At 49.7% G+C, this 26614-nt stretch overlaps 3 protein-coding genes across 10 annotated transcripts; 2 read left to right on the top strand and 1 right to left on the bottom strand.

Annotated features, from left to right (window-relative positions):
• Window positions 1–4215: 4215 nt before the first annotated feature.
• GTF2H4 (general transcription factor IIH subunit 4) lies at window positions 4216–10284 on the top strand. Of its 3 annotated transcripts, none has more exons than XM_042938173.1 (14): window positions 4216–4458; window positions 5087–5229; window positions 5488–5592; window positions 5942–6073; window positions 6351–6447; window positions 6536–6624; window positions 6821–6932; window positions 7068–7136; window positions 7339–7422; window positions 7822–7954; window positions 8141–8271; window positions 9171–9218; window positions 9366–9444; window positions 9916–10284. In XM_042938173.1, exons 2-14 carry the CDS (start codon window positions 5090–5092, stop codon window positions 10086–10088), a joined length of 1392 nt encoding a protein of 463 aa, XP_042794107.1. In that variant the 5' UTR covers window positions 4216–4458; window positions 5087–5089; the 3' UTR covers window positions 10089–10284. The 3 variants fall into 3 exon arrangements, with proteins under 3 accessions (XP_042794107.1, XP_042794108.1, XP_042794109.1); XM_042938174.1 differs by having other exon boundaries at window positions 4216–4455; XM_042938175.1 differs by lacking the exon at window positions 4216–4458 and adding an exon at window positions 4490–4785.
• A 98-nt stretch (window positions 10285–10382) lies between these two features.
• VARS2 (valyl-tRNA synthetase 2, mitochondrial) lies at window positions 10383–21763 on the top strand. Of its 6 annotated transcripts, none has more exons than XM_042938171.1 (30): window positions 10383–10470; window positions 10905–11131; window positions 11271–11352; window positions 11469–11569; window positions 11872–11993; window positions 12113–12179; window positions 12282–12379; window positions 13095–13176; window positions 13351–13470; window positions 13751–13862; window positions 14482–14570; window positions 15085–15175; window positions 15409–15536; window positions 15676–15779; window positions 16503–16584; window positions 16871–16947; window positions 17028–17103; window positions 17393–17498; window positions 17698–17768; window positions 17898–18023; window positions 18245–18349; window positions 18491–18559; window positions 18685–18763; window positions 18885–19012; window positions 19132–19284; window positions 19659–19865; window positions 20569–20680; window positions 20839–21014; window positions 21185–21313; window positions 21408–21763. In XM_042938171.1, exons 2-30 carry the CDS (start codon window positions 10931–10933, stop codon window positions 21501–21503), a joined length of 3189 nt encoding a protein of 1062 aa, XP_042794105.1. In that variant the 5' UTR covers window positions 10383–10470; window positions 10905–10930; the 3' UTR covers window positions 21504–21763. The 6 variants fall into 6 exon arrangements, 5 of the variants coding, with proteins under 5 accessions (XP_042794105.1, XP_042794103.1, XP_042794102.1 ...); XM_042938168.1 differs by lacking the exon at window positions 10383–10470 and adding an exon at window positions 10495–10715; XR_006202507.1 differs by lacking the exons at window positions 10383–10470; window positions 20839–21014 and having other exon boundaries at window positions 10493–11131; window positions 21408–21499.
• Window positions 21764–25198: 3435 nt separating this feature from the next.
• On the bottom strand, window positions 25199–25942 carry SFTA2 (surfactant associated 2). The gene is made up of 3 exons (XM_042940361.1): window positions 25764–25942; window positions 25435–25523; window positions 25199–25285 (listed from the first exon to the last, which is right to left on the bottom strand). Exons 1-3 carry the CDS (start codon window positions 25822–25824, stop codon window positions 25199–25201), a joined length of 237 nt encoding a protein of 78 aa, XP_042796295.1. The 5' UTR covers window positions 25825–25942.
• Window positions 25943–26614: the final 672 nt, after the last annotated feature.

Here is a 26614-nt window from a genome sequence, read left to right on the forward strand (position 1 = left end):
TGTGGTGTCTTAGTGACAAGACCCAGGTCCTACTAATACTACTGAGGGTTTTGTTCATATTCATTCTTGGAGGGAGTGCCAAATTTCAGTTAGAGATTAATAAAAACAGAGGTGTAATTTTTGGGGGGGGGGGGCAATTCTAGGACTCCCTTCCAGGGTCTGGAAGTCCCAGGGGGAGAATCCTTGGATTAGGCTGATCAAATGTACAGATGACCTAATAGGTGTGAGCTCTTTGGATGGGAGCTAGAATCAAGAGCCTAAATTATCTCAGAGGTTTGGAAGGATGAGCCACAACCACCGAGAGAGTATTTAACAGAGTTTAAATTGGTTGGGGAAAAAAAAATCACTTGCAAGTATTGGACAAGGCAGACCTATCTTGATGGAAGTTCCTGTGAAATAAAGACCCTGGAGTCTTGGTTGATGATATTCACAAAATGAGCCAAATGGGTAATGAAGATACCAATAAAGATAGTTAAATCTTATGTTGAATTAATAGCCCCTTGGGATCCAGGTCACAGATTCTGCTGAAACCTATGAAGGTCCGAACACTGTGACCCATGTTTTAAGACATGCATTGATGGGTCAGGAGTTTAGAGGCCACAACCCAGCATGGTGAACAATGGAAGCCATAGCAATGAGCCGAGAACTCCATAGCTCTAGGCCTATGCAACCACCTAGTGTTCATTTGAACTTGTCTTGGTGTGTTCAAAGCTGCTCCTTCATGGTTTCCTGACTCAGTGAATGGCAGCATCATCCACTCAGCTGCACAAGCCAAAAACCTGGGGAGCATCCTTGACACCCTTTTCCTCTACCCTCACCTCCCAAGTGCAGTCTATCATGAAGCTCTGTTGATCTTTCCAGATTTCCCTCAAATTTATCATTTCTATCTCCATCTCCATCCTGGCACACACTACCTCCATCTTGTTGGGACCACTGCAGTGGTCTCCCAGGGTTTGTTCTTGTTCTCTGATTTTTCAGCCCTGCAGTCAGACATAAATCTGACCCCCACTACTTTATTTCAAATCCTTCAATGGCTCCTGTTGACCCTAGAGTAAATAAAATCTTCTGACCAAGTTTGCCCTCTCCTTCCTTCAGCATCCTTCCCCACCCTGTCTTTTATGTATCACTGGCCTACTTTCAGTTCTTGTAAGTGGCCATAGTCCCTCCTGCCATGGCCTTTGTAGAATCTTGTTCCCCTGCCTGGAACATAGTTCCCTGCTGTCTTTGCCTTGTTAAGTCCTGCTTGTCCTTCCCTGACGACCAACCAGATCAAATCCTCTTGATGCTCTCAGAACACACGACTTCTTTGTCGTACTTACTACAGGTGTGATTTTTTTTAAAAGAAAATAATAACCATAATATTTTCTGAGCACCTACTATGTGTCAGGACCATCCTTATTACATATTATATCTTTTTTAATACAACATATGAAATAGTTAAAATTATTGCCATTTCACAGAAAAGAAAACGTCTCTGTTCTAAGCAACTTGCCAAAGGCAGCACAGCCAGGAAGCTACAAAACTGGTAAGAAGCAGCCAGTGGGCCCCTGGCTCTGTGTTCTCTCTCCAGGATGCTGCCTGAGGGGAGGAGGTTGTGAACTCTCCACCACACTCTGGATAATCCTAAAAAGGAAAGTTCCTAGGAGCCCAGGCTGATTATTTTCCTAAAGACCAGCTCCAGAAACTCAGCCTGTGCTCATTTCTTGACATCAGACAACTAGCCCCTATTCACTGCATCCCTTCAAGCAGGGCTCACCAAGAGAATCTGTGATCATAGACATACATGGTCTCTAGATGCATCATCCAATAGGTAGCGAATAGCTACATGTGGCTATTTATTGAGTGCTTGAAATGGAGCGAATGTGACTGAGGAACTTAATATAAAATTTTTAGTTATGGGGCACCTGGGTGGCTCAGTTGGTTAAGTGTCCAACTTTGGCTTATGTCATGACCTCGTGGTTTGTGAATTCAAGCCCCAAATCCAGCTCTGTGCTGACAGCACAGAGCCTGGAGCCTGGTTTGGATTCTGTGTCTCCCTCTCTCTCCGCCCCTCCCCTGCTCCTGTCCTCTTTCTCTCTCTTAAAATAAATAAACATTAAAAAAAATTAAAATTTTATTTTAGTTAATTTAAATTTAAATAGCCACAGGTGGCTAGTAGCTCCTGTTCTGGACAGGGTGGCCTTAAAGAGTTTTTGCTACACTGCAGGAAACTGTGACCCGATCTTCCTAGCTTCCCCTTGCTTGCTCTTGTCAAAATGAAGCATATGACCTATTGCAGTTTTACATAAACACAGAAGCTTCTTACAAAGATGGCATTGAACTATACATGGCATTTTGTAATCTGCTTTTCTTCTCCTCATGATAGGTTGTACATAGCTCAGTCACTCTGCATACAGTATCCTAAGTGTTGCCCAGTATTTTACATTGTTGGAATGACCCACATTTTATCTAACTAACCCCCCATAATGGACATTCAGGCTGTTTCCATTGTTTTCATAATACAATAACAACTTCAATAAACATCTTTGCATGTAAATCTCTGTATCCATGTGGGAGAATTTCCATGATACATTTCTAAAGGTGGAATTGGTAGGTCAAATGGCAGCCACATTAAAATAATTGGTACATACTGCCAAATTGCCCCCCAAAAGGTGTGACTATGTCAACTTTCAACAAAAGTATAGACTACTGTATGTTTTTCTGTGGTGACAACATTGAGGTTTATATATATATATATATATATATATATATATATATATACACACACACACACACATATATATACATTATATATACATTAATATATATTTTATATATGTATATATACATATGTATTTTATATGTATATACATATGCATTATATACACATGTATATATATATATTTGCTAATCAGATATTGTATTGTTTCTTTAATTTACTTTACCTTAATTACTGGTGAAGAAAGCTTTTTCATTTGATTATAAACAATTTGTATTTCTTCTGTTTATTGCCTGTTACATCTTTCTACAATATTTCTATTCTGTTCTTTTTCTTCTTGCTTTGTAAAAGTTCTTTGTATTGTCTATTTTGTCAAATATTTCTTCCCAGACTAATTTGTCTCTTACTGTACTTAACGTTAGCCTTAAAAAAGCTTTGTCAGCTTTGTGTCATTCTTTGTGGACTTTGTACACCAATTGCTAAAGGATGGAACAACAAAACAAGCACCGGGTGAGCTACAAAGCATAACCAAGTCTTACACAGTTCTTGCCATTTTGGTTCACGGTCCCTCACAGGTACTTCAAATCCTAGCTTCAGGATTTTCTAGATGAATGATTGGCAAATTTCCTCTTTTTTTAATGTTTATTTATTTTTGAGAGAGAGCGTGAGGGGGAGGGGGACGGGAGCAAGGGCGGGGCGGGGGAGGGCGTGCAGCTGCAGAAGACCCGCAGCAGGCTCCGCCCTGACAGAGGGCGAGGCCCAGGACTGGGACTCACAAACCCGGAGATCGTGACCTGAGCCGCTGTTGGACGCTCTACCGACCCAGCCACCCAGGCGCCCCTGTGGGCAAATTTCTTAATCCCATTGAGTTTCGGTCTTCTAGTCTGTAATGTGGAAATAATAAAACTTGCTTTATTGGAACTTGGGGGTACTTGTAGCTCTGGCTTTGGCTTAAGACGTTCCCTTCCCTTTTCCTGCAGCAGCTTCATAAATCAAATCAGACCCAACAATTGGTTTCCTAAAACAACTGTATTAAGATCTTTTAACGAAACGGGTTGGTGGGAGCATGGTGGACGTGGCAATTAAGATTTATTGAGTACTTACAAGCCGAGTAAGACGCATTGAGTGGTACTCCTAACTTGCGAAAACGCTCTAGAGAGTGCTGTATTTCAATTTTACGAGAAGCAAAGAGCTCAAGGAGCTCAGTTTCGTGTGTCTCTGAACTAAGCGTCTCACTTTAGGAGACGCTTGCCTCTGACAGCAAGCCCTAGCGGCCCTTCTCCTCCCTGGGTCCCGCCTCCCGCCTAGGTCGGTTAGACTCGCCGTTAGCTGCGTGAGCGGAAAGCGACGCGGAACTAAGTGGCGCTGCCTCGGGTGTCTCGGACTCTCTCAATTAAAGGCCAGCCTCCCTCCTCTTGGCTTCCCCGCGGTGCCTTTTGGGAGTTGTAGTCAGACGCGCTTCCGCTCACCCTGGGGTGAGTCCAGAAAAGACTCCAATTCCCAGAAAGCCCCGCGGCGGGCGAGTGAGTGCAGTGCCTGTTCTTATCTTTCCTACTTTTCCACTCCTTCCCCTCCTTTCCTTCTCTTCTGAGTCCTACACTCTGGACTCCTGTCTAGTTCTTTGTCCCTCTCCCCATCTTTTTCTCTCGTTTTCCATCGTACATTCTCCTATTCCAGGGAGCCAACGCCAGACATTAGCTCCGGTTAAGCGACGACTTGAGACTCAGGGTGCACGAGGGCGGGGGAATCGACACAGAGTGGTAGGGGGGCCGAGGGGGGGGGGTGGGGAGGTATAAGAGAGTTGAGTGAGAGGCGAGGAGTAGGAGGAAAGTAGGAGAGAAGTTAGGAGATCGGACGTATGGATCGGGTGAATGGGGTATAGTCTTGGAGGGGAAAGAGGAAAGGTGGGCGTAGATTTGGGAGACAAGGAGGAGAAAGGTAGTTCATTGCTGTGCCCGGCAGGACCTGTGGGGCCGAGAAATAAGATGGGAAGGATTGACAGATTTGGAGCTCATAAGCTGATCTGACCAGAAGAGGTGGAAGGGAGAGAGGATTGGGCTCAAACAAGTTTCCTTGTCACTGCTTAGGTAAAGATGAGACAAGATATTGAAATAAAAAAAAATGATTTTGCCAATATGGGACAATTAACAGTTCATTTGTTTGGAAATTGAGAGAAAACTGGAGTTAAGGCCAGAAGTGGGGTGAGGAGGCAGGAGAGGAGAGGAGGTTGGTTAGGTTTGGGAGAAAGGAGAGATGAATGACATAGAAAAGGAAATCACAGAAAGAATGGGTTATTGTGGGGGCCAGTGGATCTGGAATTGGGAGGTGAGGTGAGGGATGACACTGACATGGACTGGGGGGGTGCATTTCTGACTTTGCATCTCTCAGGTGATGGAGAGCACCCCCTCAAGGGGCGGACTGAACCGAGTCCACCTACAATGCAGGAACCTGCAGGAATTCCTAGGGGGCTTGAGCCCTGGCATATTGGACCGATTGTATGGGCACCCTGCCACCTGTCTGGCTGTGTTTAGGTAAGGATCCCCTTCATGGCAGGGACCACGTTGAGGAAATGTAATGGGGCCAGCACACTGGAATAAGTTATGGGTTGAAGCTTAGCTCTGGGGGGCTTGGAGATTAAAGTGTGTCAGGCCAAAACAGATGGAGTTAATGGGGGCAGCAAGACTGGTAAAGGTGTGGGGAGTGGGATGAGATGTTTAAGAGGCTGTTGAGGGCAGAGATGCAGATGAGGCAGTTTTTGATAATAACATTTTATCTCTACCCCCTTCCAGGGAGCTCCCCTCTTTGGCTAAGAACTGGGTGATGCGGATGCTCTTCCTGGAGCAGCCTTTGCCACAAGCTGCTGTAGCCCTGTGGGTGAAGAAGGAATTCAGCAAGTGAGTCTCTGCTGCATGCTCAGCCAGATACACATTTCTCAACAGCTAGATATTCCAAGTGTTCCTTGGGACACTTCCAGGAAATATTAATGGATATATCCCAAAGCTTGTATTTAAATAAGTTTGGGAAACTCTGCATACTGTATTTTCCCCCTTGGAAAGATGTGATGTCTACAACAAGGTTCTGGTAGGTATTGCAGTAAGAAATTTGCCTTAAGAAGACACTGATTTCACTCTGAAATAGTGTTCCAAGGGATTACCAGTTCAGAAAAGGCAGAAATAGGAGCCTTTGTGGGCCTCCTTCTTTTTGTTCTCTAGACACCCCCTTACCTCTTTGCTTCTGTTTCAGAGCTCAAGAGGAAAGTACAGGGCTGCTGAGTGGCCTCCGTATCTGGCACACCCAGCTGCTCCCTGGTGGTCTCCAGGGCCTCATCCTTAACCCCATCTTCCGCCAGAACCTCCGCATTGCCCTTCTGGGTGGGTATGTCACTTCCATCTTCCTAAGCTAGGAGAGGGGAACTAGTAATTAAACTGCTAATTAAACTGCTGGAGGGGGTGCCCCTGAGGGCCCTCTCTGGGACTTAGTGGGCTCCACCTTTGGGAGCTCGTTTAGGAATAAGTTGGACTAGATGTAGCTGCATGCTATAGGAAAGAAATGTCTTCTACTCATAGCCCATGGAGATGAGGGGGGGAATAGGGCAGGGGAACAGGCAGGAAACACTGGCAGGGTTCTTTACTCTTTGCCCATCCTGGCATAGGGGTAAGGCCTGGTCTGATGACACAAGTCAACTGGGTCCAGACAAGCACGCCCGGGATGTTCCCTCACTTGACAAGTACGCCGAGGAGCGATGGGAGGTGAGGACTTGGGACTCTGTCTCGGCTTGTGCTCATACTTCCACTGGCCCATAGAGCATTGTTCTCTCTGTTCACTTCTGTTTCTCAGGTGGTCCTACACTTCATGGTGGGCTCCCCCAGTGCAGCCGTCAGCCAGGACTTGGCTCAGCTTCTTAGCCAGGCTGGGCTCATGAAGAGGTAAGGAAACCAGTGGTACATCAGATCCCTGCTAAACTGAGTGTCCAGGGTGGGTTAGGATTACAGGTCGTTAACTGAAAACGGAGAGCTGAGTGGAGAATAGCCAGAGAGAAATCAAGAAAAAACATGGGAGGACAAGTGGGGATGGTGGCTTTTCTCTGCATCCCTCTACCCTTGTCTTTGTCTATGTCTCTAGCACTGAACCTGGAGAGCCACCCTGCATTACGTCGGCCGGCTTCCAATTCCTGTTGCTGGACACCCCTGCCCAGCTCTGGTACTTTATGTTGCAGTATTTGCAGACAGCCCAGGTGAGGAGGCCAGGCATGCTCTGCTCTTCTCAAGACCCATGAAGAGACTACCCCTGCAGACTATTTCCTGATGTTCTCTTCCCTCATTCTCTCCCTTCCATCCCTCCTACTTTGTTTCTGTCCATTCCTCCCTAGAGTCGGGGCATGGACCTGGTGGAGATTCTCTCCTTCCTCTTCCAGCTCAGCTTCTCTACTTTGGGCAAGGTAAACAGGGGGATGGAGCTGGGGGCTTGTGTGGGCAAGCTGATGGGTGGAGAGATGAGAAGGGGAAGTCAGGTTATGGACAAAAGTGTGAAAGATAAGAATGAACAAAGCACAGATGGGAAAAGAGGGAATGAGTGTATAGGGTTGAGAGGGGGAGAATAGGATGTATTTTGGATTCCAACCGAGCACCTCTCTTTCCCAGGATTACTCTGTGGAAGGTATGAGTGATTCTTTGTTGAATTTCCTGCAACATCTGCGTGAGTTTGGGCTTGTTTTCCAGAGGAAGGTATGAACACCCAGATACACGGCTTCTAGGGAAGAGGCAGGATGGTATGTTGCCTTGGCCTTTAAAAAGGAGTGGGGTCTCAGGTATTAGCTACACTTGTAGTGAGTATAGGGTAAGTGTAGAGTTGTTGAATCACTATGTTATGTACCTGAAACTAATGTTACATTGTATGTCAACTATACCAAAACAACAACAAAACAAAAAACAAACAAAAAAAAGAGTGGGTCTCAGGGGACAGTAGCAGGAAGTAGTTGCCAGGACTGAATACTTGGGTCCCTTGGAGGAGACAAGTTGTGAGTTGAGGCTTTGTGCCCTGGAAGGGGTCTGTCTCAGATAGGAAGATGTTGGTTAGTGACACCTGAGCGAGGGCCCCCTGCCTTTCCCTTCTGTCTTTTCCAGAGGAAATCTCGGCGGTACTACCCCACACGACTGGCCATTAATCTCTCGTCAGGTGTTTCTGGAGCTGGGGGTACTGCCCATCAGCCAGGCTTCATTGTTGTGGAAACTAATTACCGACTGTATGCTTACACAGGTGAGGCCAGATAGAGGGCCCCAAGGACAGCAGGTTGGGGATGGGAGTGGGGAGAGAGTGCCAATTTACGTTTATATTTACCTGGCAGTTTAGAGTTCTCTGACATTCCTCCTCACGCTTGAAGGTAATGAGGGAGTCTGGGTATGGGGATAGTCTCCTTATCTTCTCTTCCTATCCCTGGGTCAGAGTCGGAGCTGCAGATCGCCCTGATTGCTCTCTTCTCAGAGATGCTTTATCGCTTCCCCAACATGGTCGTGGCACAGGTGACCCGGGAGAGCGTGCAGCAGGCCATCGCCAGTGGCATCACAGCCCAGCAGGTACCCCCACTTGGGGAAGGTGGGGGTGGGAAGATAGACTGCACTTTGGCTATGGGGTACAAGGTACTCATCTTACAGAGGCTAACATTGGCTCTGTTACAGTAGATGGTGGTGAGTTCTTTGTGTTTGAGTATAGACCATGCACACGAAGAGAAGTCAAGGCTTTAACTGTGGGAAAAGGCAGACCCTCCATGGGCAAAAACATGGGGGAGGAGGTATAGATTTGTGTCTTCACTACTAACCACTTCCTATCTGCATAAACAGCTTGGTTGCTTCACTTCTCTGAGCCTCAGTTTCCTCATCTGGAAAATGGAAATAATGACAGTTCTCACCTCACGGGGTTTTTGGGAGGATTCAATGAGAGAATAGCAGTAAAGCATTTAGCTCAGAGCCTGCCATGCAGTAAGTGCTCAAAAGTTAATAGTTGCTGCTATTTTAAAGAAAAAAACAAAACAAGACTATGGAAAGGGCAAATGTGCTAGAGCACATTTAGCAGACATAACCAATAGGAACAGCAACTTGGGACAACATCTGAACAGGGATGGGTTAAAGACAGGCATGGCTATGGATTTTTAAATAGTGGGGCGCCTGGGTGGCTCAGTCGGTTAAGCGGCTGACTTCAGCTCAGGTCATGATCTCGCAGTCCGTGAGTTCGAGCCCCGCGTCGGGCTCTGTGCTGACAGCTCAGAGCCTGGAGCCTGTTTTGGATTCTGTGTCTCCCTCTCTCTCTGCCCCTCCCCTGTTCATGCTCTATCTCTCTCTGTCTCAAAAATAAATAAATGTTAAAAAAAAAAATTTTAAATAGTAAGGTGATATTTTACTGACATCAGATGACAGCTTAGGTAGCTTTCCTGCCCTCTTACTTGAGCTCCTGATCCCATTCTTGTCTGTTTTCTTAGATCATCCATTTCCTAAGGACAAGGGCCCACCCAGTGATGCTCAAACAGGTATCAAGCTGCTGGAGGCTGACAGCCCCTGGCACCTGGTGATGAAGTGATGGAAAAGAGAAAGGGGTATCCAAGTCCGGGGAGTAGACAGCTGGGGTTGCCTGGGGCAGTATTCCTGAATCTTATAGCCATTTCTTGCTTCTACAGACACCTGTGCTGCCGCCCACCATCACGGACCAGATTCGGCTGTGGGAGCTAGAAAGGGACAGACTCCGGTTCACTGAGGGTGAGTGGCTTCTGGTGGTTGGTTCTTGGTCATTGGCCAGAGGAAAGACAATTTAGTCTTGATGAACTGAAAAAGCTATTCATGCATTTTATTTTTTTGTTTTACTGCATGGGCTGGTAGAGAAAAGCTGGCAAAACACTTTTATTTTGGGGATGAGCCTGTAGTAGTAAGTAAATTGTCTCAAATCTGTGCAATTTGGATTCAGTAGAAGAGGGAACTGGGAGGGATAATTCACATTAATTTCTCTGATTTGGTGAGCATTAGTTGGGTTTCTTTACTGTGTTACATTGCCTTACTGAATATGGCTGGATCACGCTAGTGTTAGGATGAGCCCTGAAACAGACAAGCATAGAGAATTAGTTTTCAGATTGTGGTGGGTGGCAAGCCCAGGCCAATGACCCGAGGCTGCCACGCAGGGGTCTCAGTTCTTGCCTTTTCTTTCTCCCACCGCCCCTTTCCTGCGGACTCCAGGTGTACTGTATAATCAGTTCTTGTCGCAAGTGGACTTTGAGCTGCTGCTGGCCCACGCTCGGGAGCTGGGCGTTCTGGTGTTCGAGAACTCGGCCAAGAGGCTGATGGTGGTGACCCCGGCCGGGCACAGCGACGTCAAGCGCTTCTGGAAGCGGCAGAAGCACAGCTCCTGAGAGTGCGGGCTCAGACCCGGGCGGGGTGGGGCGGCTGCGTGGAAGCGGACGCAGCCTTAGAACTCAGGTGTTTTTTTATTTACACGCCGGACTCTTATTGTTTAATAAAGTTGTGGAAGTGAGCCACGGTGCCCCCTGGGCGCCTCCCCGCGTGGCTTTTCGTTTTTCCTCGGAGGACCTGCACCTTACAGCGCTGGCAGCCCACCTGACCGCCGGAAAGCGAATGGGCCCGAATAGGCTACAGCGCATGCGCCGGGCGTGGCCCCGCCTCCCTGCACCGCGCGGCTCGCGGGTCGCATTCCGGGGTCGGATTCGCTGGTTTCCCTCATCCTTCCGTGCTGCGGCGGCTGCGGGGCACCCTGGGATAGCGGCGGCTCGCCGGGTGAGCGCGCGCTAGAGCGGTTTGGTCGGGGTGGGTGGCTCAGCGCTGTAGAGATCCACGCGCTGCGACGGGCAGGAAAGCCGGGCAGAGCAGGGCCGGGGGCAGTGGGGGCGGTGTTTGGGCAGGCCGAGATGGCAATGATGAGACTCTCTGCAGGCTCTCGGGCACCCTGATGTGGACAATCTCCCAGAATCCTTGAGTCCTTTCCCCGCCCCGTGCGGTTATTCACCGTCGCGTATACACAGGTTGAGGGCAACAAACTCCGACACCATGCACTCTAGTCCTAACGGGGGAAGCGTCGTGTGGGGGGGGGGGGGGTAGGAGATAGAAAGCAGGCCAGTGCTAGTAAAAGGCAGGGAATAAGGAAGACGGTGTGACACCCCACGCCCACCCACCCACGTATCCTCCTAATGTGTTCTGTCTGTCTGGAACAGATCTTGGCCCTTTCCAAGCGCTCCTGATGCCTCATATGCCTCTGGGTTCTTTTCGATCACCACTCTGGGGGCTGAGGCCGTCACAGGTCTTCCCCAGGTCGTATCCCCTCTCTACCCAGTCAAAGCCCCATGGATCCTCCCTCTCCCGGAGAAACCATGAAGCCAAGAAGAAGCGCCAGCGAGAAAAGCAGGTGGCGCTGGAGGCTGGGGTAGCCCGGAAGAGCAAGGTTAGGGGTCAGATAGCTTGTTCTTGGTTTTTTGAGAAAACTTCGGAGGGGGCTGGAGGAGAGACTGGTTGGATTCCAGATGCCTGGGGTATACTGGAAATTGTATCCCTGCATCCCCACTTTTGGTCATTCTCTCCAGTCACCTGCAGAATCCAGTAAGTCCTGGACTCCTAAGGAGGTGGTGGTGTATGAAATTCCCACAGAACGCGGTGAAAAGAAAGGTAACTAGGGAACTTGAAGGTCTTTTCTCCCACATTTTTGTTGCCCATTTGGTCTGCTGAAATGCAGCCTGGGAACAAAGTTCAGGAGTTAGTGGAGCTCTCCTCTGCTGCTGCAGATGTCTCCCGGGTCCTGCCTCCTGCATACAGCCCTCGATATGTTGAGGCTGCCTGGTACTCTTGGTGGGTGCGAGAGGGCTTCTTCAAACCAGAATATCAGGTTAGTACCTGGAAGAGAGGGGTACTAAATGGTCCCCAGCACAGAATGGCCATTGAACTTGGGCACAGCTGAGTGTTAGTCTGGAGCTTACAGCTAGCCATATTGCAGAACCTGCTTAATAAAACAGAGAACTTGTCTTCTGCTCCTGGTGTCCAAAGCGTTTTCTTGGCAGGTTTTCCCCTTTCCTGTAATTTGCTGGACTATTTTTCCTGCAGTTCTTCCTGCCTCAGAGGCACCAGAGGGTGCTGTTCCCCCAGGTAACATCCAGTCGTCTTTTGCCCTTTGACTTTTCTGTTTTCTAGACCAAGCTGCCCCAGGCCACAGGAGAGACGTTTTCCATGTGTATCCCACCTCCCAATGTCACTGGCTCCCTACATATTGGACATGCACTGACAGTGGCCATACAGGATGCCCTGGTGCGCTGGTGAGAGGGGAATGGGGCTGCTTATGGTCTTGGAGGGGAAGGAGGAAGTGTGCTAGTGTGCAGGGAGTGAGAGTAAATATGGAGGCTCGGGGGTTCCCGTGAGGGTATTTGTTTTGCAGGCACCGGATGTGTGGGGATCAGGTGCTGTGGGTCCCAGGCTCAGATCATGCGGGAATTGCTACACAAGTATGAATTTTGCCACTTTTCCCTTTTCTTGGGTGAAGGAGAGTTGTTCTCCTTTTAAAATGACCTGATTCTCTGTTCATTTGCCTCCTTTTCTTACCGTAGGCTGTGGTGGAGAAGCAACTTTGGAAGGAGCAAGGAGTGAGGAGACATGAGCTGAGCCGGGAAGACTTCCTTAGGGAGGTGTGGAAGTGGAAGGAGGAGTGAGTACGGTGGGTGGAGTTTGCCCCCCCCACCTCCCCGCACATGGAGGGTTTGGGTCCTTGCTTCTCAGTCACTCTTCCTAACCTGATGGGCTCTTTGCATCCAGCCCTAAATTCCCTCAGAGAGGGAAGCCCTGGATTCCTTTAGCATTCAGTGGGGTCTCTAAGTGTTGTGAGTGTGTGTGTATTACATACTTGAAAATGCATGAATTTGTGTGTGTGGGTATATATGTATATTGTTTCTGCACTTACCCCATTTTTTCTAGCCTAGATTTCCTCGTCTCTTTTACTTACCTATCCCTACCTTCCATCTACTTGAAATTACCCTCATTCTTATAGGTGTCTGTTATCACAAACCATTTTCTCTGTAAAGCTTCTTTGGGTTTTTCCCAAATTGGCTGCCCCCTCCTCTGTTACTGCAGAACTTTATTTCCCTCCCTCCCTCCCTTCTTTCCTTCCTATTCTGTACCCAACATGGGTCTTGAACTCATGACCTTGAGATCAAGGGTCACATGCTTTACCAGCTGAGCCAGTCAGGCACCCCGGAACTTTATACTTCTTTTAATGCCATAGAAGACCCATACTGAGCTTGTGTGCGTGTCTCCATTAGCTTCTAGAGACTAAATCAATGCCATACATTGCTGGGAGTGTCACTGGGCCTGTACATAGTTGGTGCTCAGGACAAGTTTGCTGACAAAAATCTCTCTGGGCACAGGAAAGGTGGAGAGATCTGTGAGCAGCTCCAAGCTCTGGGGGCCTCCTTGGACTGGGACCGAGAGTGTTTCACTATGGATGCTGTGAGTGCTCCATGCCTTGATTCCTGTGGGTGTTGAGGAGGTGTCTAGAGATATGTGCAGGCAGGTGGGATGTTGTGTGTGTTGGGGGTAGCAGGGTGGGAATGCCTGGGTCTCTGAGTGGGGTGATGGGCTGAGAATGGGCTGTTAGATACGGACACTGAGATCATCCCCTAGGGCTCCTCAGTGGCCGTGACTGAAGCTTTTGTGCGACTCTATGAGGCAGGGTTGTTGTATCGGAACCAGCAGCTTGTCAACTGGTCCTGTGCTTTAAGATCAGCCATCTCGGATATCGAGGTGAGGCAGAGGAGGAGAAGCAGGTCTGTGAGAGCTCCTAGGGATGATGGAAATGCCTGTGTCAAGGGGGTGTTGTGAGAATTAAATGAGAATTCATGGAGGGTGTTCAGCACAATACCCAGTGTGGTGTAAGTGCTCGGTGAATATTTTTGAACTATGACTGAATTAGGGGAGGAGGAGGTGGCTCCTGAATCCTCTGAATGTCTTTAGTTGGGCCGCAGGGCAGGCTGGTGAGTGGAGGAGAGGCTGCTTTCCAGCCCTGCTGCTGTGACTCTTCCAGGTGGAGAGCCGGCCCCTGCCTGGCCGCACGGAACTTCGTCTGCCTGGCTGCCCCATCCCTGTGTCTTTTGGCCTCCTTGTTTCTGTGGCCTTCCCTGTGGATGGAGAACCTGGTAAGGGTAGTCCTCAGAGAGGTTGTCTGCTTATCATAACTGCTTTCTTGAGCACATGTGGGGTTGGTGGGAGGGAGCCCACCAGCCTGTTTCCTACATGGCCTGGTGGGAGGTGCATAGGGAACCTTGGTAGTGTTGGTGTTCTTGTAGGCATTTATTCTGGGTCTTCTGGGCCATGTAAGAAAAGTGCACATGGGCACTGCCCTTTGGAAGCTTGACCTAATTCTACAGGAGGCTGTTACCCCTTCTCTTTCTCAGAGAAAGAGAAGAAAGATTAGCTGGAATAGACAGAGGAAGTTTCTCAACGAGTGATTAGGGCACTGAGAACCCCCAGTATTCTCTAGCACCAAGTAAGGATTCTAGTTGCTTTTCTTAATGCTCTACCTGTTTGTTCCATGCAAGTTATGGAGAAATTCCTTAGCACCAGATATCCTCCTGGGCTTCTGGTCATAAGCTTACATGGAAACCCCAGGCTCCTAATTTCCTGTAGTTAAACCTGGGGGTCTGTTCAATCATGAGTGCTTCCTGTCCCCTCCCTTTTCTGGTTCTCCTAGCTTTAGTTACAGGAGTGAGGGGCCAGGGCAATGACCAGCATTAAGTGCTTGAATTTTGTCTTCAGACACAGAGATCATAGTAGGAACCACAAGGCCAGAGACATTGCCTGGAGATGTGGCTGTGGCTGTTCATCCTGATGACTCCCGATACACAGTAATACACATTGTGCTTTCTGCCAGCTGACTTTCCTACACATAGCTTTCTCTTTCCTTCCTGTTTGATGTTAACTCCTTTCCTTTGATTTCCTTTTCCTAAGACTTGTCTCGTTTCCACTCTCCAGTGTCTCTGACTCTGTGCCTTTCTTTTCTTGATGTCCTACTTAGTCTCTAGCTTAGCAGTTGACAAATTATTGCCTGTGGGCCAAACCCATCCTACTGCCTGTTTTTGTATATCCTCACTTGCATGTTTTATGTATTATCTGCAACTGAGTATTATTACCTAACTGCGCTGCATTGGCAAAGCAGAGTAAATTGCAGAGACCAAATTTGCCTTGTGGCCTGCAAAGCCTACAATAAACTCTGGCCCCATGAGAAAAAGTTTAGTGACCACTGCTTTAGCTCTTTACCTTCTGGTTTTCACCCTCTTATTCCCAGAGTTTTTTACATTCAGCCCAGACCTTTGCACCTCACACATGTGCCTGGCCTTGATCTCGCTCTCTTCCTTTCAGCATCTGCATGGGCGACAGCTTCGTCACCCCTTGACTGGGCAGCTTCTCCCCCTCGTCACAGACTCTGCTGTTCAGCCACACATGGGCACAGGTGGGTGGAGGCCATGGGAGGGAGAGCAGGCTGGGGATTCTGGAGGAGTGGGGAAGCATCAGGAAGAGGAAGAAAGGAAGGGAGGGAAAGCCTTTTCTGAGGTAGTCTCAGTGGGGAGTGGGACGAAAAGGAGGCATGGACAGAGAAGAGAAAAGAGAGATGGGGGTGTGGGCGACAACGAAATCTCTGGAAAAGGTCAGGGGTCAGTGTTCATGGTGGTTCTGTACCCCCAGGGGCGGTGAAGGTGACTCCAGCACATAGTCTTGCTGATGCTGAGCTGGGAGCCCGACATGGCTTGAGCCCTCTGAGTGTCATTGCAGAGGATGGGACCATGACTTCCCTCTGTGGGGATTGGCTACAGGTGGTACTGGCCTCAGTGTTACCCCATCCTTTGGAGCACCCTCTGCCTTTCCTCAGTCCTCCCTCTCACACTTTCCTCAATCCTTCCTCTCACACACACTTAGTGGCCTTTAACCTTTACTGTTGCCATTTTTCCCCAGGGTCTTCATCGATTTGTGGCCCGGGAAAAGATTATGTCTGCACTGAGGGAGCGGGGCGTGTTCCGGGGCCTTCAGAACCACCCTATGGTGCTTCCTATTTGCAGGTAACCCCATTTTAACCCTTTTACTTAGGACTTTTCTGGGAAGGGAGTGGATGAAGCTAATAGTGCAATAGGATGGACTCCGCTTGCAAGGGAACAGAAGCTCTGTGTCAGTTTTTTTTTTTTTTTTTACATGTTTTTGGTTTATTTATTTTTTTGAGAGAGAGAGAGAGAGAGAGAGAGAGAGAGAGAGAAAGTGTGAGTGAGGAGGGGCAGAGAGAGAGGGAGACACAGAATCTGAAGCAGGCTCCAGGCTCTAAGCTGTCAGCACAGAGCCTGATGTGAGGCTCGAACTTAACATGATGATATCATGACCTGAGCCGAAGTTGGATGCTTAACCGACTGAGCCACCCAGGTGCCCCTGTATCAGTTTTTTTTTTTTTAAATTTTTTTATGTTTATTTATTTTTGAGAGAGAGAGAGAGAGAGAGAGAGAATGAGTCGGGGAGGGACAGGGGGAGACAGAGAGACACAGAATCTGAAACAGGCTCTGAGCTGTTAGCACAGAGCCTGACACGGGGCTCTAACTCACTGACCATGAGATCATGACCTGAGCCCAAGTCAGATGCTCAATTGACTGAGCCACCCAGGTGCTCCTCCCCTGTGTCAGTTTTATTTGCTGCTGTATTCTCAGGTCTGAGGGTCTGGCATGTAGTAGGGTACTATGTCCCAGTGGGGAAAGGCACAGGGCCTGAGGAGCAGCAGACTCACCCTGCCTCTTTCTCAGCCGTTCTGGGGACGTGGTAGAATACCTACTGAAGAGCCAGTGGTTTGTCCGCTGCCGGGAGATGGGGGATCGAGCTGCCCAGGTAAGTCTGCAGGGTAAGGAAGGAATGGGAATTCCCTGAAAATTGGAATGAAAAAACAGAAGCTGGGGCACTCCTGCCCCACAGACCTCTGGCCCTGGCATTTGAGAGGAGAGCTGTGGGGAGGCCCAGAAAGGGCTGGCGCACATTCCAGTCAAACCCCAAATCTTCTCAGGAGCCTCTGGAGGTCTTTTATGAGTAATAGCACCACCTCAGAGGATACTTGTCTCATCTCAGGAGGGGTGCTGGTGTAGGAACGGAAGCACTATCTAAGGGCCTTTTTCTCCAGGCTGTGGAGTCAGGAGCTCTGGAGCTCAGTCCCTCCTTCCACCAGAAAAACTGGCAGCACTGGTTTTCCCACATTGGGTAAGGGTAAGGGGCTCTATGGAGGTGGGGTGGGGCGATGCCCTGGTTATGCTGAGAAATCACTGAGGTCCTCTTGGCAGAGACTGGTGTATCTCCCGGCAGCTGTGGTGGGGCCATCAGATTCCCGCCTACCTGGTTGTAGAAGAGCAAACGAAGGTTGGTAGGAGGAAGGGGACGGGGAGGGCTGGGCACAGCGGAAAGAGAAATAGCCATAGCGCAAGCATCAGAGACTTTGAGCACCTGTCCCAACCCCCTGCCTTTCTAGAGCTTCATGGTCTTAGTCATGTAACCCACTGCAGGATCTGAGCGCCTGAGCGGGCACTTCTTCATCTCACTGCTGGAGGGGGTCGGCCATCCCTAGACCACATGGGAGGACACGAAAGTCGGTGATGTTTCACACTGGCAGAACTTCCTTGTTCTCCCCCACCCCTTACTTTTTCTGTAGGGTGACAGGGAGGACTGTTGGGTGGTTGGGAGGACAGAGGCCGAGGCCAGAAAAATAGCTTCAGAGCTGACAGGGAGACCAGCGGCAGAGCTGACCCTGCAGAGGGGTGAGTGTCTGTGTTGTGGAGGGCAGGGGAGAGCGTCTGGGCCTTTGAGGGGGCAGATACTGAGGTGGAGGAGGTGGGGTTAGGAAAGTTGGGAATGGGGCAGAGTGCCATGGTCTCTGTGGGTGGGGTTGGGCTGGAAAGGTACACAGTTGTGGGCTGGAGGTTCCAGTTGTCCCCCATTCCCTGTTCTGTTTCCCAGACCCTGATGTCCTGGACACATGGTTCTCTTCAGCTCTTTTCCCCTTTGCTGCCCTGGGCTGGCCCCAAGAGGTGAGGCGAGGTGAGGGGAGGAGAGTAAAGGTGGGGATGATGAAGTAGACCCTTGGCCTTCCAGAGAGCCTCAAGGAGAGCTGCAAGAACAGAGCTTGGGCCTCTCACTGCTTATCTTTTTCCTCCTAGACCCCAGACCTCACTCGTTTCTACCCCCTGTCACTTCTGGAAACTGGTAGTGACCTTCTGTTCTTCTGGGTGGGCCGCATGGTCATGTTGGGGACCCAGCTCACAGGGCAGCTCCCCTTCAGCAAGGTAACAGCACTTCAGTGCTGAGCCCCTCTCATGGACTCCCCAGGCTTCGCTAAATCTTGTTCTCTGTTCTAGTCCCTAATGAAGTATTTTCTGTGGTCCCAATTCCTTTTTCCTGATTCTCTTCCTACCCTAACCCCTGTTGCATGGAGGCCAGAGATTCCCTGGGCACTTCCGAGGAAAGGCTCCCCTAGCCCCTCTGCTGACTCCCTCCATGTTCCCAGGTGCTTCTTCATTCCATGGTTCGGGACAGGCAGGGCCGGAAAATGAGCAAGTCCCTAGGGAATGTGTTGGACCCGCGAGACATCATCAGTGGGGTGGAGCTGCAGGTCAGGATGAAATTTGGCAAGAGATGGGTTTGTGGGAGAGAAGAACGGAGCCTGTGGAGAGGACCCGGCTGGGAGGGAGAGTGGGTGGGGCCCTTGTAGCAGCAGGGTCTTTGACCAAGGCCAGTGAATTACCCATCTCAGGTGCTGCAGGAAAAGCTGAGGGATGGGAACTTGGACTCTACAGAGCTGGCGATCGCGGCTGCAGCACAGGTGAGTCACCAACGTCCACTTCATCTCAGCCTCTAGCTCGAGGCCTCTGGTTTTCTTTACAGCCCAGGTTTCTGGTCCTGCAGCTGCGTAGGCATCTGCCACTCCTCTTCTCCCTCTGGTTGTAGAGAAAGGACTTCCCTCATGGGATCCCTGAGTGTGGGACAGATGCCCTAAGATTCACCTTGTGCTCCCATGGGGCCTTAGGTAAGCCTGGGCAAGGGAGGGGTCGGGGCTGTAGGCACCCTTGTAGAGGGTGGGGCAGGGTCAAGGATTCCCTGTGCTGCTGCCACCCACATGTACACTCCCCCTCTTCCTATTCCTCTAGGGGGCGACTTGCACCTGTCTGTCTCCGAAGTCCTGAGTTCCCGGCATTTCTGCAACAAAATCTGGAATGCCCTGCGCTTTATCCTCAATGCCTTAGGGGAGAAATTTGTGCCCCAGCCTGCAGAAGAGGTAAGAGAGAGGCTTGGGAGGCAGAATCATCAGGTCTTTGGGGGCTGAAGATGGCATTTGGAGTGAAAGGACACAGGGGAGTTGAGTCGTCCCATCCTGAAGCCCTTTGCTGCCCGCAGCTTTCCCCTTCATCGCCCATGGATGCGTGGATCCTGAGCCGTCTTGCCCATACTGCCCGGGAGTGTGGGCGAGGCTTCCTTGCCCAAGAGCTCTCACTTGTCACCCATGCCCTGCACCACTTCTGGCTCCATAACCTCTGTGATGTCTACTTGGTGAGTAGACTGGGGTCATGGCGTGGCATTCCACTCCTGTTACCTGCTTCCTCTTCACCTTGAGATCCAATTCCCTGGCAAAGGGCTCTGCCTCTTTTTGATAGGCCGAGAACTCAGTGCTTTTCTTCTGAAACTGTGCAAACCACACTGACAATTTTATATACCTCCCCACACTCCTGAGAATCCCTGCCCTAGATTTCTACATCTCAGTTGCTCCAGAGTGTGTTCTGGGACAGCCGACGGGGTCCAAGATGCCCTGTGCTCCTGCCCATGTTCACCCACAGCATTCTTCACTGTCAGGGCAGTGAGTGTGTAGAGAAAGGACACAGATAATGGCCTGGGCCTGTTCCCTGACCCTCTGGCTCCCTCCCCAGGAGGCTGTGAAGCCGGTGCTGTTGCACTCGCCCTGTCCCCAAGGCCCCCTTCAGGTCCTGTTCTCCTGTGCTGACATCGGTCTCCGCCTCCTCGCCCCACTGATGCCCTTCCTGGCTGAAGAGCTCTGGCAGAGGCTGCCCCCCAGGCCTGGAGGCTCCTCTGCCCCTAGCATCTCTGTTGCCCCCTACCCCACTGCCTGCAGCTTGGTGAGTACGCATCCCTGATGTCTGGGTATGGGACCACTGGTGAAGGGCTGGGGAGCAGTCTTCTCAAAGGGTTTGCTGCTGTAGGGTCCTCAACAATCGTGATTTGTACTTTAGTGTAGAGTCTTTAGGAGGATGGGTTGTTCTCACAGGTCTGTGTTGGGGGCAGTATTAGCCCCATAGACAAGAGCAGGACTTTGTCCCTAGACTGACCATGCCTCAGTTCTCCATCTTTAAACCAGGGGTAGTAATAGTTAATAGCATGGTTGTGATGAGAACTAGATGAGAATTAATAGATGGTCCCCAAATTGCTGCAGTTTTAAGCTTTAATAATTTCAGAAGGAAAAATACTACAGACTCACCCAAAAAATAATTTTAAAGTTTAATTATTTAAATTTCTTTATGCTTATTTGGTTTTGTGAGTTTTGAATGATACGGTTTAAATTCCAACTTACTTTTGGTTGTTTGGTATATTTGACCAGAACAATTAACAGACATCAACACAAACATCAACTAAGACGTCCTTAGATGGTACCCCAGGTTTTGCTGGGTTCTGTTCCTTGAGGTGGTGAATTTTGTGTGTGGTGGAGAGGAGAGAGTATGTTGCCCTTAGCAGATCAGGGTGGTCAGGTGGAGAGTAGAGCCAGGAGAGCTGATATCAAGTCTCCCAGGGGCCTGCTTATCAGCTCTGGGTCTTCATCTCCAGGAACACTGGCACCAGCCTGAGCTGGAACAGCGCTTCTCCCGGGTCCAAGAGGCCGTGCAGGCACTGAGGGCTCTCCGAGCCATGTACCAGCTCACAAAGGCCCGGCCCCGAGGTGAGATGGGTCCTGGGCTCCTGAGTCCCTGCAGAAAGAAGGGGTTGGTGGAGGAGTGGGGAGAGCCTGGAGGGCAGAGCCCAGAGTTAGGAGGTGCAGGATGGGAAAGGAAGCAGGATCTCATGCTTTGACACTGACGGTTTCCCTTTCCTCCTCAGTGCTGTTGCAGAGCTCAGAGCCTGAAGAGCAAGGCCTCTTCGAGGCCTTTCTGGAACCTCTAGGCACCCTGGGCCACTGTGGGGCTGTGGGCTTCTTACCCCCAGGTGTACTGGCTCCCTCTGGCTGGGCCCAGGCTCCACTCAGTGATACCATTCAGGTGTACATGGAGCTGCAGGTGCCTAGAGGAGATTGGAGGGGGAAGGGAGGGATTGAAAGGATGTTGGGAGGAGGGCAAATGGTGGGTTCTGTAAAAGTGAGAAGGGCTCCTGAGAATGGGGTGGAGACAGGTACTGGACAGGCCGCAGATGGTACAAAGAAGGCTGAGCCTTCTCTGTTCTTCCACAGGGGCTTGTGGACCCCCAGACCCATCTATCTCTGCTAGCTGCCCGAAGACACAAGTTGCAAAAGCAGCTTGATGGCCTCATGGCCTGGACCCCATCAGAGCGGGAGACGGAGACTAAAAGGCAGCAGAGGGTGAGGCTGGAGGAAGCCTGATTCCCTGTGGGAATGTGGGCTGGAGGGGATGGGCCTTATATCTGGATCCTCACCTGCTTCTCTTCTCGGCTAGCTTTCTTCCCTCGAGTTGGAATTGTCGAAGCTGGACAAGGCGGCCTCTCACCTCCGGCAGCTGATGGATCCATGTCCTAACCCCAGAGAGCTCTGAGCTCCAGCTCACTATATGGTGGTTTTCTTCTCTTCCTGATCTGCCTTTGAGGACAGACAGAATCTAGCAGCTGTCAAGCATGATGGAGATTCTGAGACCTTGTGGCTCACTTCCCATATTTCGTAAATAAGGAAACCGATTGGTTTGGTCAGTGTCACTGGGTGTCCTCAAGATGCTCACATTCCTGCCCAGCCTCCCTCTTATGCAGTCCTACCTGGAAGTTTAGGAATGAGATAAACTTGGTCTTTTTATTCCTCTTTCTCCTAGTGGTGACTTTCTTGCCTTTCAATTGTTCCCTGAGGCTTTGGTCTAGGAAAAGAGGGGGGCTGCCTCTTACCCTGGGGCTAAGCCTGGGGCTCTGGGCTGCAGTGGGAGTGTCCATGCTGGCGGTGTCTGCCTTATTGGAAGAAAGAGGAGCTTCCTGGTAAGGCCTGGGTACTGTGACTTGGGTTCCACCTACTTCTTGGAATTACTAACAGTGTCCTGGCTCCTGCAGGCCATTTCTCCTCACCAAATGGAAGGTACCCCGCTCCTTGGCTTTATCCTGGGGTGGGGTGTGCTAAGAGGAGCAGGTATTTCCTCTGGGCCCGAGGGGCTGCAAGGCACGCTGGGGCTTGAATGCTGCCCCTGTTCTGTGTACCTGATACCAGACTGCCAGGGACATCTTGACCAACCTCCGACAGATGTACATCCCCACAGATGCAGACACCCACTGATCCACCCTAAACACCTTGTGTCATCTCCGTGGAATTCAGGGACCTGCCTCTTACATGCCCAAGTTATATTCTGTCTAGCAGCTCTGAGGCTATTACTTATGGTAGGCCCATCATGGTCTGTAGCTTCCGTGGTGCATTTAATCCTCCTGAGAACCTTAGGAGGTGGGTGTTGGCTCCATTTTGGAAATGAAGAAATGTGCTCGGAGAATAAAAGTAACTTGTCCAAAGTATCAACTGGGATTCAACCCAGTACATAGGTGCAGGTTCATTTTGGCTGCTCTAACCAAGCATCAAATATAATGGTGGGTTAGGCAAGGTGGACATTTCTTTTGCTGAGCAGAGGCAGTTCAGAGTTCTGTAATAAAGGAGGCCCACACCCCATTTAATCTTATTTCCTGCCATTCTGATACACTGTTTCCAACTCTAGGTCTAAGATCTGCTCCACCCTACCCCCACCCCCATCCTACCCAGAGAGAGGAGGGAGAGGAGGGTTTGGGCAGCTTCCTTTCTGTCTTCCCCCAGTTCAAATATTTCTATATGCTGGGAACTATTCTGGACCCTTGGATTCATCAATGACTGAAACAAAGGTCTTTGTTTACTTTAATTCTAGCAAGGAGAGTCAAAAAGAACACATGTAAATAAAGTAAACTATACACTATGTCTGAGAGTCATAAACACTATGGGGAAAAAAGGGTAGAATAAGGCAATGTGGAAAGGGACAGATTGTAGTATTAAATAGGGGGTCAGGGTAGAACTCACTATGAAAGTGAGATTTAAGCAAGGACTTGTAGGAGGTGCAGGAATTATCCAAGTGGATGCCTGGGAGAAGAGTGTTCCAGGTAGAGGGAAGAGCCAGAGCAAAACTAAGATGGGAGCATATCCTGAGTGCTCAAAGAGCAGCAAGGAGGCCAGTGTTGGGGGGAAGAGTAGGAGATAAAGTCCATTGTGGGGTAGGGAGTCAGGAAAGCTCAAGGCAGATCATCTAGGGCTGTGCTGTCCAAAATGGTTGCCATTTAACGAATTCAAAATTAAGTACAACTAAACATTCCGTTCCATAGTCACACTAGCTACATTTCAAGTGTTTGATAGCCACATGTGGCTAGTGGCTACCATATTGGTCAGTGTACGTTCTAAAACATTTCCATCATGGAAAGTTTATTGGAAAGCACTGGTCTACGACCTGTAGGCTACTGGAAGGACTTTGTTTTCTTCCCTCAAATAAAAGTGCCTCTCCTTTCAGAGATGTCATCAGGAAGTTGTATACTGCCTTTCTCCTTGTAGCTGTTGCCATTCCTAGCTGACAGGCTGGGAAATATGATGAGCTGTGTGCTAAGCTAAATGTAAGTGAGCCATGTGCTCAGCTAGAATTTATGTGATTACCCAAAAAGAGAAGAACGGCAATTAGGTGTGTTCAATCCCAAAGCATTCTTTTCCCTGTACTGCTCTGTCGAGTCTTGGAAGAGAGTTTTTTTGAGGAAAGAATCTGGAAATCACAGCCTGGTGATCCCAGGCCCTGAGATGTAGGAATCAGGTTGAGAGGCAGTTAGCTGTTTGCTCCTTGGAAATCCAGACATCCAGTTCCCCAACTTGGGTAGGGCCTACACACCTGACCCATGAGTGTCACCTGCACCTAGTGCAGGCAAAGAACAAGTCATGGAACACTGGGGCCCTTTTTAGCTCCCAGCTACCTCTCTTCCAGGTTGCTGATCCCAGGATAGTTGTAAAGGAAAATAGAGGAATTTTGTTTTGGAAGTTTTTCGTTTCATTTCCCACTTGCAATTCCCCCCTCATCTTCAGGGATGCTCTATTTGGAGCCGTTGCCTTCTCCTCCCTCCAAGGAAGTCAGCCTCTAATTTCCCATGGTGGTGATACTGGGTAGGTGGGGAGTATGGTAGGTAGGGGAGAGGACTGTGGAGAACAGGAAACAGTCACATCAATACCCCCAAATGGTCAAGTTTGAGCTGCATGATTGCATTTTGAGAAAGCTGGTAAGAAGTCAAGATCATCTTGGGTGAGGAGACAGAGGAGTGCCTGCCTCAAGAAAATCAGAAGGAAGACCTTGGACCCTTGAGGGGACTAGGACTTCTATGTCAGGACCATGGTTGAATTTTAACAATCCCTACTACTCATGCTCACTTACCTGCCCATGTACCCTACGTAGCTTCTCCATGTAATGCTCACAACAGTCCAAGCATCAGGTACTATCATTCCCACTTTGCAGGTGAAGAAATGGAGGCTCTGAGAGATAAGAAATTTACCCAGGACTCAAGCGTGGGCCTGTGGAACTGTATGTCCTCACAGCCAGCACAAGCTCTGCTAGCACCCACCCTCCCCACCACTCACACCTGGCTGGCCGGATATCCTCTCACAGGTGGAACCTCTCATCTATCGCTGGAGCTGCCTCCCAAGCAAAGAAGGAAGAAATGAAAATCTTGCTTAAGTCAAGGCATTTGTCTGGTGTCCACTGCTAATGGACCTAAAGTGAGTGATTTACCCTCTGTAAGCCTCAGTGTTCATCTGTAAAATTGGACAGTGACACTTATTCTACATTCAAGATCACTGCAAGCATTGAAATGGGAAAGCATCAAGTCTGGAACAAAGTAGGAATTCAGTACATTTCTTGCCTTTATTCCTAGGTATTCTGAAGATCTCAGCTTGAAGTGTGTGTTCACGCACATGCATATATAAGTGTGGTGCGTGGGTCCTCAAACAGTTAACTTCCCAGATTCTTTCTAGGCCTTTCACACTGGTGTTGAGAGAGAGGGTGTCCATCCCGGAACCCCTCTGCTTAATAAGGGGGAGAGTCAGAGAGTTTGGTGTCCAATTCCATTTTCCTGCCAGCCCTCTGTTCACAAACCCACAAAGGCAAGTCATTGAATTCATCATATTTACTGCCACTCGGCAGGGTTTAGGGCATCTTTCCTGTACCTTGGTGGTCAAATGCCTGGGCCAAGGGAGGACACAAGGTTTTGACTGTTCTCAGACTTTGCAGATGGCACGGTGTGGGGATCCTGCTTGATGGAGGGTGACATTGGTCCCAGGTGGGAGGTGGAGGAGGAAGCAGAGCTGGGGAAGAGAAAGGGTTAGAGGGAAGGGTGTAAGATGGCTCTCACTCACCCCTTGGAGATGGCCAGACCCCAGCAGAGAGGCCCACACTGACTCAGAAACACACTCAAAGTTCACACAGCCTCACCTTTCCCCTCCCAAAGAACTACCTTTTCGAGCAATTCCAGGAAGCTGGAATCATAGGAGAAATTTGCTAGAAGGGAGTCCTTCAGCTTCAGCTGCAAAATCATTCTTGGCCCTAGGGATCAAAAAATACAGCTTAGTGTCCCAATTATTAGGGCTATATTCCTTCAGAGATGTGGGCACCCCTGCCTCCCCCACCCCAAGTTGCTCTTCCCTGACAATGCCCTTCAGGACCCACTCGATGCAGGGGTTCAGCCCCAGACCTCTGGAAGCTCAGGACTGGATGCCTCTCTTACTCCCCTCTTTGGCCTCTTCCTGCTATGAGCACCCAGGCATCAAGCCCTCCAGCCCTCACCTGTTCCCTGTGAGCTGCTCAGGAGTGTCAGGAAGAGGAAGAAGGGCAGCCTGGCCCCCATTGTGGCCACCTCACTTCTTGCTTCTCTGATGGACAGAAGAGATGTCTGAAGCCTCAGCTGGCTTCTCCTTACCAGGCCTGCCTTTCTATACTCCACTCAATCCTTAGCATAAGTGTTTGGGGGAGAAATGGGAGAGGGAAGCTGGGTAACTGGATTTTCTAGTTCTCCCAGTATGGCTTTGAGGACCCAGAAGAGGGCCATTCACTGGGCTGTTGGGGAAAATAGAAGGTGGTCCCCTTTCCTCAATCCTGTGCCCCACCCCTTCCCTATGTCTGGAGGCTTTGATGGGGATGGTGCCCAGTTCTACAGAGAGGGAAGTTAAGGAGGTGTCCCTCCTGCAGGTGTCTGGGCCCCACCTAAGCCTGGGCCTCTACTTGTTCTTTAGGGATTAATTATTAACTGCAATTAATTTCCATCATTCATGCCACCAAAGGGCTCAGGAATGTGGGCCCAAAAGGGAGGGGTAGATTACACCAAGTTTCTTCCCAAACCCAGGTATCCTACTCCCCCAGGCACACTGGCTTTCTGTGAGAAATCTGGGTAAAGGGGGGACTTTCATCCTTGAATGTTTTGTATTAGTTGTTCTAAAACATCCTATATACTCAGGTGGAGACATGAGTTTCATCAAATTCTCTCCCACCCCCTGCCTTATGCACTCATCCTTACACACAGGCACTCCAAAAGGCAAAAACAAGGACAGATGTATAGAGAATGTTTGGAGCCCATCTAGTTTACCACCTTTCATTACAAATTAGCAGACCAACGCCCAGAGAGGGCATATGACCATTAA

This window comes from Panthera leo, chromosome B2 (assembly GCF_018350215.1).
Source record: "Panthera leo isolate Ple1 chromosome B2, P.leo_Ple1_pat1.1, whole genome shotgun sequence".
In the NCBI taxonomy this organism is placed as follows: domain Eukaryota; kingdom Metazoa; phylum Chordata; class Mammalia; order Carnivora; family Felidae; genus Panthera; species Panthera leo.